Below are 9,921 nucleotides of genomic sequence, written 5' to 3' on the forward strand. Positions count from 1 at the left end.
CTGACCCTTATATGCAGGTTACATGCGCGTGGCACGTGCATGCGTGTGACTTATATTGCAGGTTACAATGCGGCGTGGCACAGTGGCAGGGCGTGTGACCTTATATGCAGGTTCACATGGCGCGCAAGGCAGCGTGGCAGCGGTGACCTTATATGCAGGCTTACATGCGCGTGGCACGCACGTGCAAGCGTAGTGACGCTGCTTATATGCTAGGTTATATGGCGCGTGGCACGTGCAGCGTGCGACCCTTAATGCAGGTTACAAATGCGGCATTGCAGCGTGCAGCGCGTGTTGACCCTTATATGGCAGGTATATGCACAATGGCACGTGCAGCGTGTGACCCTTATCATGCAGGTTATATGGCGCGCATGGGCACGTGCGAGTGGTGACCGCTATATATGCGGTTAATATGGCGCACTGGCATAACGTGCAGCGTGTGACCCACTTTATATGCGGGTTACTGCGCGTGCACCGTGCAGCTGTGACCCTTATATGCAGGTTATTATGGCGCAGCAGGGCACATGCCACGCGTCGGTGACGCCTTAATATTGCAGGTTATATGGCGCGGCAGCGGCGTGCAGCGTGTGACCCTTATATGCAGGTTAGCATGCGCATGGCACGTGCAGGCGTGTGACCCTTATATGCAGGTTAACATGGCGCATTGGCTACAGTGCAGCGTGTGACCCTATATAATGCAGGTTATATGCGCGTGGGCACGTGGCAGCGTATGACCCTTATAATGCAGGTTTACATGAGCGCGAGCACGTACACGCGTGCGACGCTTATATGCAGGTTACATGAGCGCAGCACAGTACAGCGGCGACCCTTATATGCAGGTTACATTGCGCGTGGCGCGTGCAGCGTGCGACCCTTAATGCAGGTTACATGCAGCGTACCTTGGCAGGTCGTCCGCCTGCTCGATGCTCGTGATGTTCGGCGAGTATTTGCTGACGCGGTGTTGTTCAGACCTGATGAGGGTCGTTGCGCATGACGTCGACGTCCTGTTGTAGAAGCCTTTCCGTAGCGCGTCAGGTTCGCGACGTCCAACCACCGTACTTGTTGTGCAACTACACGCAGAACACAGCTGGACGACGCAGCGGGCGTTACAGTTGTCATGTACTTAATAAGGTAGCGTAAGCAACAACAACACAACAATGAACAACACCAAATTATAACAACACAACAGCAATATCAACATACAACAACAACCACAAACAACAACAACAACAACAACCATATGCATAATAATAATAAAACGTAACTCTCAATGTTCAACCGACAATTGCAGTCCAATGCAGTTCAATGTTTCATCTCACATTTGCAACAAGCACACTATCAACGCGATGCACACGTCTTCTTCGTACATTTCATTACATAGGAACTGTTTTCGGGCTACAGTTGCCGTTTTATTCCCACGTAAAGTTCATACCGACAGCCAGCGCTCGCATCCTCCTATCTCGAAACGCCAGTTGGCATAGACAGCTACACTGTCACGCGAGCAGGCAGTCGACGCTGGGCGTATCTTGAAATGCCAAGTGGCTACAGTCACACGTCATCAGCGTCTGTCACGCAGAAGCAGTTTATAACTAGAACAGGGCAGTTGTCGCCGAAGCTACATGTATCGCCCCGTTGATTCTCGGTCCCAAGATGTGGTAAGTATACAAAGTTTGGTCGCGCTAAGGTATTAGGGGCGCTGAGTTTGATGGAGCGAAGGAAATATGATGAAGGTCAAGTCAAGGTCAAGGTCAAAAGTTAAGTGTTACAGTAACCTGTTTGCAGTTCCTGTGGTTTTGCGGAAAAGGCAGGCGAGTGAATAAATCCGCAGCACCTTAGCTGCGCCGAAGGTGTGGGTGATTTGCATCGGAGTGGCCCACAGGGCACGAGCAAACTAGGGGGTTCGGGGCTATGCGCCCCCCCGGAAAAATATTTGATAAACGCAGATCTTCATGAAATGCAATTTCCAGCCATCTTTGGGGAATAAAAATTTGACTCTGCATTTGTAGCTCTTAATTTTGACATTTTAGGTGATTTTTTTTTCATGACTAACAAAATATCAGTTTCATTGAAGCATGTGATAACTTGAATCAGCACATGTTAGCCATGTTTAGTCAAAAGGAACAACACTCAATTTTTCAAAGGCAGACTATTTAAAACTTTATGCTACAAAAATACAACCAATCAGCATTCGTCGTTCTAGAGGCGCTTGCGAGCTGTCGTATAAACATGTGAACCGACTTTCCGGCAATGTCCCGTGATGTTTACAACCGTTTGCGTTATCTACCCGAGTTAAAGTGAATTAATGAAAAATAAAACAACAGAAAAAAAGAAAAAAAAGGTGTAAGTTTTGATAATGCTTAGATGCGGCTTTTTTCGGCATTACTCTCGATCAATCAAGGCAGCGCGATGGCGCGCGCGAGCGGGCGATCGCGCACCGTTAAAACACAAGGTCTGTTGGTTTCGGTACGCGACACACCTTCTTCGCACAATGATGTGAAGTATACCAAGTGGTCACGTTGGTCCAATTAGGGGGCCGATTTATAGATGGAAGAGAAATATGATCAAAGATGCAAGGTCAAGGTCAAATAAAGCCGCAGTGAACCTTGTTTTTGTACGGGAATCGCAACACACATTCCCCCAAATGTGTAAGTATACCAAGTTTGGTAAGCGGCTAGGTGAATTAGGGGCCGAGTTATGAGAGCGGAAGGAAATTATGAATCAAGGTCAAAGTAAAGGTGCCAACTAAATGTAGTAGTGAACTGCGTTTTGGTAGGCGTGCTCAGTCAATTAGGGCCGGTTAGAGAGTGGAAGGGGAAGATAGTAATCAGGTAAAGTAAGTCAAGATAAAGGTCGCAGTGACCTGGTTTTGTACTCTGCTACACTTTCTGCGCCGCCAAGATGTGTATGAGTTACAAGTTTGGTCACGCTAGGCGTCAATTAGGGTCAGAGGTTATTAGAGCGGCAAGGGAAATTCTCTGGGGCGCGGACCGAGCGCGCGCGGGCGGCTGGGGAGACATGAAACCATAGTATCGCCTGCCGACTTCGTGCGCGGGGGATACAATAATATGCGTTACACATTTACATATTATTAATTGCCTTTATTTCGGGAGCCTTCAAATTGGCACCCAAGCTCTACAATGCAGACACCAAGGGGCGGGGAAATTCGCGTATACGCACAATACTCACGCACCAATATACAACACGTATGCGCATACCACACTGTTGACGCTAAACTGTGCAAGTCACAAGTCGTTAGCGCTGCGAGACAGACGTAGAGTGTGCATATTACACGTACCTTTGCAGCCTGGTCGACGTGCGTGCTGGCGATCGTAGCGGAGTCGTGATACTGCATGGCTTCTAAGTTGGCGACGTCCAGACACTGCTCGGCGACGTCGACGTCGTTCTGTAGCGCCGACAGGCTGGCTCCTAGGGCAGTTCGCTCGCCCTGCGTTATCACCCAGCGCAGGCCTGCACGATGGTCTGCACGCTGCAGGCAGGGGCAGCGAGAAATGTCAACGAGCTATTTTTTATTTTATTTTATTAATTAACTAAGAGAACGTATATTCGTAAAGATAATATAAACTGGGCAAGCTCCTCACCATCAAGTAACACGGCGTCCAGAGTCTGCGTCAATGCGGCATAATAAAATATTGTCACAGTAATATGTTCATTATCGGCAGCAAAGGAAAATCACGAGCTGTTTAAATTATTTTATTTTATTTATTTATAGTTTTTTTTAAATTTTAAATACGGTACAGTTGTAAAAGATATGGAATTTCAAGATGAGCTTGCAAGCTCCTCATTGTTTGTAAAACCGTCAGTAACGGCCGTCATGTAACGACCATGCAGAGGCTGGTTTCACGCGGTATAAAATAGTCACAGTATTATGTTCATTGTATCGGCAGCGTGAGAATCGCTAGCTTGGTTTATTTATTTAATTCAAATTAATTAAATTTAATTATTTAAAGACGGTAGCAATTGGTTAAAAGATATATCAACGATGAGCTTGCAAAGGCTCGGCTACATGCGTTTAGTAATAACCGGCAGTACACCGTCAGTAACACCGTCAGAGCTGGCTTCGACGGCGTATAAAAATAGCCACATTAATATGTCATTGTGTCGGCGATCGGAGGAAATGCAACGAGCTTTTGTTGCAAAATGGTAAAACAGTGTTTAAATTATGTTGCGTATAACATAATATGTAATAAGATATATAATAATGAATCTAAAGCTTAGTTTAAGATGTGTGGTTGATATAATCAGGGTTTCGCTGTGTGTATTCAATTTATATACAAAACGCTCGTATAGCAAACATATACATCAATAAACGTCATAACTCGACCTCATATAATACTTAATATGTAATGCCCACAACGAGCTATTCTACGCACCAATATCCTAAGTACTACCTTACATTGGTGGTAGAATTCATTCATACACGGCGCCTACATATACTAGCAATGTAATGCGGCATGCAGGGTTTTACCGCTCGTCGATGCATTTGCTCGATGGTGGTTTTCGTGGCCCTGTGAGTCGCGATTACAGCGAGGGCGGACGCATGCCTAACCTAGGCAAACTTCACTGTACTGATGTGTTCACTGATGATGGCTCAGCCTGTTGTAAGGTCAGCTGAGGCTTCCTCTCTACACACAAAACAAGCAACGCATTACTTGGCACATACACGCGCATACACGCACGCAACGCAACAGCGCACGCAAGCGTATGCACACACGCACACGCACACAGAGACCCACACCACGCACACAGCTCGCGCACGCACACGCACGCGCAGAAACGCCATGCGCATATCACACACCGGACTCACGCATGCAGCAAAAAGCATGCACACACTAGCAGCACACACACACACACACTCACACACACACACACGACACAGCGACCCACACGACACACACACACACACACACCCACAACCACATCAGTACCACACACACAGCAGCCAGAGCACACACTCGCACGGCACACACACACACACAGACCACACACAATCACGACACCACACACACACACAGCCCACACGACACACGAGACACACACAACACACACACACTCGGGCCCGCCCGCCCCCACCCACGAACCGCCGACTGACACACAGACACACACACACACACGCGCGCGCACACATATATTTACAAACAAACCTGAAGGGTCAATAAAAGACAACAATAAAACTATCCTTAACGAACAGGTGTCTAGTCTACAGACATGGGTCTACTGCCCAACTGCCACTACACAGCTGAAAACGTTATTAAAAAACGCGTGTCCATTCTACAGAAATGTCTGCTAACGCAGCAATGTCCGCACGTACATCAGGCCTCACAGACTGTGAATGACAGCAGCACAGGCACTGGGAACGTTTCAATAGTAAAATGATAGTAAATAAACACGAAATGTATTTACTACCAAAGTCTTATAATGTTTCTCGACTGCCTTTTATATTCCCTCTTTCCCTATTTCACCTATTATTGCCGATAATTTCCTGTAAATGCCGTTCAAATGCTCCTCTGAAACACACAAGTACACCGCGCGCACGCCGCTGTGCACAAACAACAAGAATATAGTTTTATTTCTCTATATTCTTGTTGTTATCTGCCTGTCTGCTTACTACCCTTACTCACATCGCTTGCTGAGAGAGCTGCTCTATATGCTGCGCATCGTTGACTGCATTGAGTGACGTCACGATCGCATCCAGTAGAATGTCGTCGTCGACCGACATCTGGTTGATCTGCCGCGTCACTGCCATCAACTGACGGTGCAGAAAACACGGTCACCACGCGATTGAGGATATAATTGTGCACTTTTTGACAAAAGGCTGAAAATCGGCACATGGGGAGTTTAAGATATGTACATTCATATAAGAATCGGGTACCCATCTAATATAAACTACATCTACGAATACTATCTGTGAATCTCGCGTAAAATAGCAAATTCATTTTTATTCACTCGTTATATAAAAATCTGATGACCTATTCCAAAAATTGTTTCCACAACAGCTGGTATATCAGTCTTTCGTCTGTTATATCATGTATGTTATGTTTTGTATGTGAATATCTGTATGCGAAGAATAAGCTTTAGCATTTACGACAAATTTCATCTATACGTGATAAACTGAACACTGCAATTATTCAAAGCAACCCACTCAGGTCACTATACATTGAGCTTACACGTCACATAGTAGATCACACGATGGATTTGAGCCCATATCGACTGTCCACAACATATAATGCCCGTGAGACAAGAAAGCCACAAATGACAACATGTGTCAGTGTATTTAGCTTACAAGTTACATAGTAGATTACGCAATAAATTCGAGCCCATATCGCCTCTCCACGGCATATATTCCTGCGATCAAAGGCGCATAATGACAAAATGTCACTTGTCACCTGGTTTGTCATTATTCACCCCTGCTGCAAGACATGAAAGCCGCAAATGGAAACATGTGTCAGTCACCTGGTCGATAGGTGGCAGTCGTGTAGCCATGACCAGGTTGGATCTGTTCAGTGCGACCTGTGATTGGTTCTGCACGAGCTGCGTCGTCTGCAGGTAGCCAGCGACCGTCTCCTGCGCGTCTGCTATGTCTGACAGCACGGCAGACGCAGCGCCCTGCAACGTCACACGCAGACGATAGATAGATGAATGGCCGAAACCTTTGGCAACCTCTTGGTTCCCTTTAGATTTACAAGGATTAGTTTCGATAGATAGATGGCCGCGAGACTCGACATTTGACAACCGTTTAGTTCCCTTTAGATTTACAAAGTTTAGTTTTTAGCTATTAAAACATGGCCGATGCAGCTTCCTGCAACGTGTGACAAACATATAGATAGATCGATGACCGAGAGACTCGACCTAATTGACAAGCTCTTATAGTTTTTTCTAGATTTACAAGGTTTAGTTTTTAGCTATTGGCACAGGTTTCCAAAGTGGCCAAGAGACTTCTTTTAACTCCCTTTAGAATTACAAGGTTTAGTTGTTTAGTTATTGACAACCTTTTAATTCCCTTTAGATTTACAAGGTTTAGTTTTTTATTGATGCATGCGCTTAAAAGACATCTCGATGGGAGAAGCTACCAAATTACAAGGAAGAAAAATAACCTAGCTCACTGTGTCACAAATGAATGAAGCTATATTGTACAAAGCTATGCATAGGTTTGGAACTTTAGAGGCATCATAGAAAGGCTATGCGAAGATATAGAAAGAACACTCTTGGAGGACACCTCAAGGACACTGTACTATCTAACTGTCACATGTGTTCATGTCAAAGAGTATATACTACCCGATTTATTACAACGGTATTTAATTTACTAAGCACCTTATCACACTTATGGATTACATTTTTCTACCGCATAGTTTTGATAACGCTCTAGACATTTTTGCCTACGAGATATAGGAGTTACGATGACCACCCTTACCTCAAGTGTATAAACAGCCGACTCAGCCATCTCCACATCTACGAAGGCATTACTAATGTTTAAAGATAGGGTTTCCGCTCTCTCTAATAATGCCTCTGCAGCCAACGACTTCGAATCCAACATCAGTCTGATATCGTCCGTTCTAAATGGAATGACAAAACACAAATACCTCGCATTTAAGCATTACTGCAACAATTAAGGGAATAGCTGTTATTTCTAAAATCACACACACACACATTCTAATATTATTATCTGTCACTATCGTCGTCACCCACCAACCAGCAGACTACTAGAGTTGACAGAGTGAAATCGGCACTTTGCTAAACGAATTTGAATATATGTTGCTACGAGTTCTACCATGAACCTATGATATTGGACTGTGTTAATATTCATATTATATAATAATATAGGGCAATCATTCTACACTATACAAATACAAAATTGAACAATGCATAACAGCATCATTAACATGCATTATTTACATTCCCACTCTATACTAACTGTGTGACTGTTTATCACACTATGGACATACTACCTATTTTCCAATACATCCACCTCTACGAGGACATCTGCTAGAAAGTTGTAGATAACGCGAATTTTATTGTCGTAGCCGTTGATCGCTTGTGTTACGCTGGCCAATCGTTCTTCCTGAGCAACGTTGAGTTCCTGGATGTTCAGCTCCTTTTCATTAAGATTAAACTCTACATTTCTACGCTTGTCGGCTAGCTCCGTTAGGTTATCTGTCACCGCCTGCAATAAAAATGTTCAGAAACCAATTTGAGTACAGCCAACTCCAAATAAAATGGCCACTGAAGTCAAAATGCCTAGGTGGCCTTTATAGGCAGGTGGCCTTTCCATAGAGGAAGACAGAAATTGAATTTTAATTGTTTTAAATTTTAAAATATAATTGTAAATGATTTTATTGCCACATAACAATCATTGGCATCTGTACGTATTATGTCATACCGAGCATTGCAAGGTAAGCTATCCTCATCACGTACCCATATTTGTGAGACAGAAGCAACAGAATGTGATCAGCAAGATAACTGCCAAGGTTCAACAAAACACAAAAATAATATGGGAAAAATAATAGCCTCGGTTAGAAATATACACGTGTACAAATCTCGTTAAATAACGTTGACAATGATATTTAATATTTGTGAGCAGCTCAAAGCAACTTTATTCAGTTTGACATAGAAACTGGTTGTCGTCAGCAGGTCAGCCGATCTAGATGGACATAAACAGATTCTAGATTTATCTTATGATAGAATCACTCCCAATAATACTCGTACCTGCACAAAGTCGGTTAGTTGCTGAGTGATCTGATCTGCATCGGACACCTGGTGAACCATCTCCAGCAGATTCCGATACGACTCGTTCGCCTCGACGTATAAAACATCCAGCCTGCCTAGCTGACGCCACGTCGTATCGTTTAGATCGGCAAAGGGAACCACCTGCAGTGTCACAGTCGAGAACATCAGTGTAAATTATGTACACAATCGTGTACATTCGAGTATTTCAGTGGTTCCTTCACGGAAATACGTTCACGAAGACAACCACGAATATATGGAAGTAGTTTGTCAATGTTATCCGATTAAGAGTTTGCTACTACTACAATATGAAACAAAATATAAAAGATACAAGCAGGCTTGAAAGATAGGGTATCCCCATTGCCTTTCCCAACCTGACAGGTTGCGCCACCTACTGGTTAGATGAGCTCATGATGAGCTCATCACCGTATTTACTAAGGGAGAGCACAAGGAAGAGGTTCAACAGCGCTGCCCGCTGCGGCAATTAAAGGGGAGAATTTTCTGTTTAGTCGAAATGGGGGGAATTTTTGCTCAGATATTACTGTATCCATCAGTTTTCAGAGTGGTGTGGTTTGAGACAGACCTATGTCGCCTGGTACGAGACAGACGATCGAGACAGGCCGCCGCCCGTAGGTAGATGGTCTGTACATACCTGTCCAGTACTGAAGATCAGCTCCCCCTGGTAGCGCGAAGCTAGTGCGATTCCCTGCCGCGCTACCTCTCTGCGTTGCTGATACTGCACTATGGTGCGTGTCATAGCCTGGTCCATCTCATCCAGCTATACATCATAAGATATGGCATGAGATATGGCATGAGATATGGGATGCTGATGATGCTGATGATAGCGATGAGCATCAGTGGCGCCCACAGATAGAAGCACTGGAAGCGCAGTGCTTCCAGTAAATTTTGGGTTAAACAATTTTATTCCTACATTTTGTTCCTAAATCTCTCTCGCAAGACTCACCAGATTGCGTCTCCAGACGTCTACCATTCAAAATTTTTTAAGGGGGTCATACCCCCAGACCCCCCCTAGCATGCAGCGCAACTACGGCACTTGCTTTTTATTATCACTGAGAATTTTATCCTTCTGTGCTTCTACTTTCATAAGACCTGTGGGTGCCAGTGATGAGCATGATGATGATAATGATGATAATGTAGCATTATATATCACAAATCTATAACAAA

At 44.5% G+C, this 9,921-nt stretch overlaps 1 protein-coding gene across 1 annotated transcript in view; it reads right to left on the bottom strand.

Moving 5' to 3' along the window:
- LOC106811418 overlaps nt 1-9,510 on the bottom strand; it is a 17,371-nt gene extending 7,861 nt beyond the window's left edge. The window contains exons 1-6 of the mRNA XM_014815022.1: nt 9,389-9,510; nt 8,719-8,880; nt 7,962-8,176; nt 7,427-7,568; nt 6,469-6,621; nt 5,637-5,764 (exon numbers count right to left, since the gene is read on the bottom strand). Of these exons, the coding sequence (XP_014670508.1) occupies nt 5,637-5,764; nt 6,469-6,621; nt 7,427-7,568; nt 7,962-8,176; nt 8,719-8,880; nt 9,389-9,505 (917 nt within the window). The 5' untranslated portion in view covers nt 9,506-9,510. The remainder of the gene's footprint in view (nt 1-5,636; nt 5,765-6,468; nt 6,622-7,426; nt 7,569-7,961; nt 8,177-8,718; nt 8,881-9,388) is intronic.
- Between the last annotated feature and the right edge of the window lie 411 nt (nt 9,511-9,921).

This window comes from Priapulus caudatus, unplaced genomic scaffold (genome assembly GCF_000485595.1).
Source record: "Priapulus caudatus unplaced genomic scaffold, Priapulus_caudatus-5.0.1 Scaffold536, whole genome shotgun sequence".
Classification (NCBI taxonomy): Eukaryota; Metazoa; Priapulida; class Priapulimorpha; order Priapulimorphida; family Priapulidae; genus Priapulus; species Priapulus caudatus.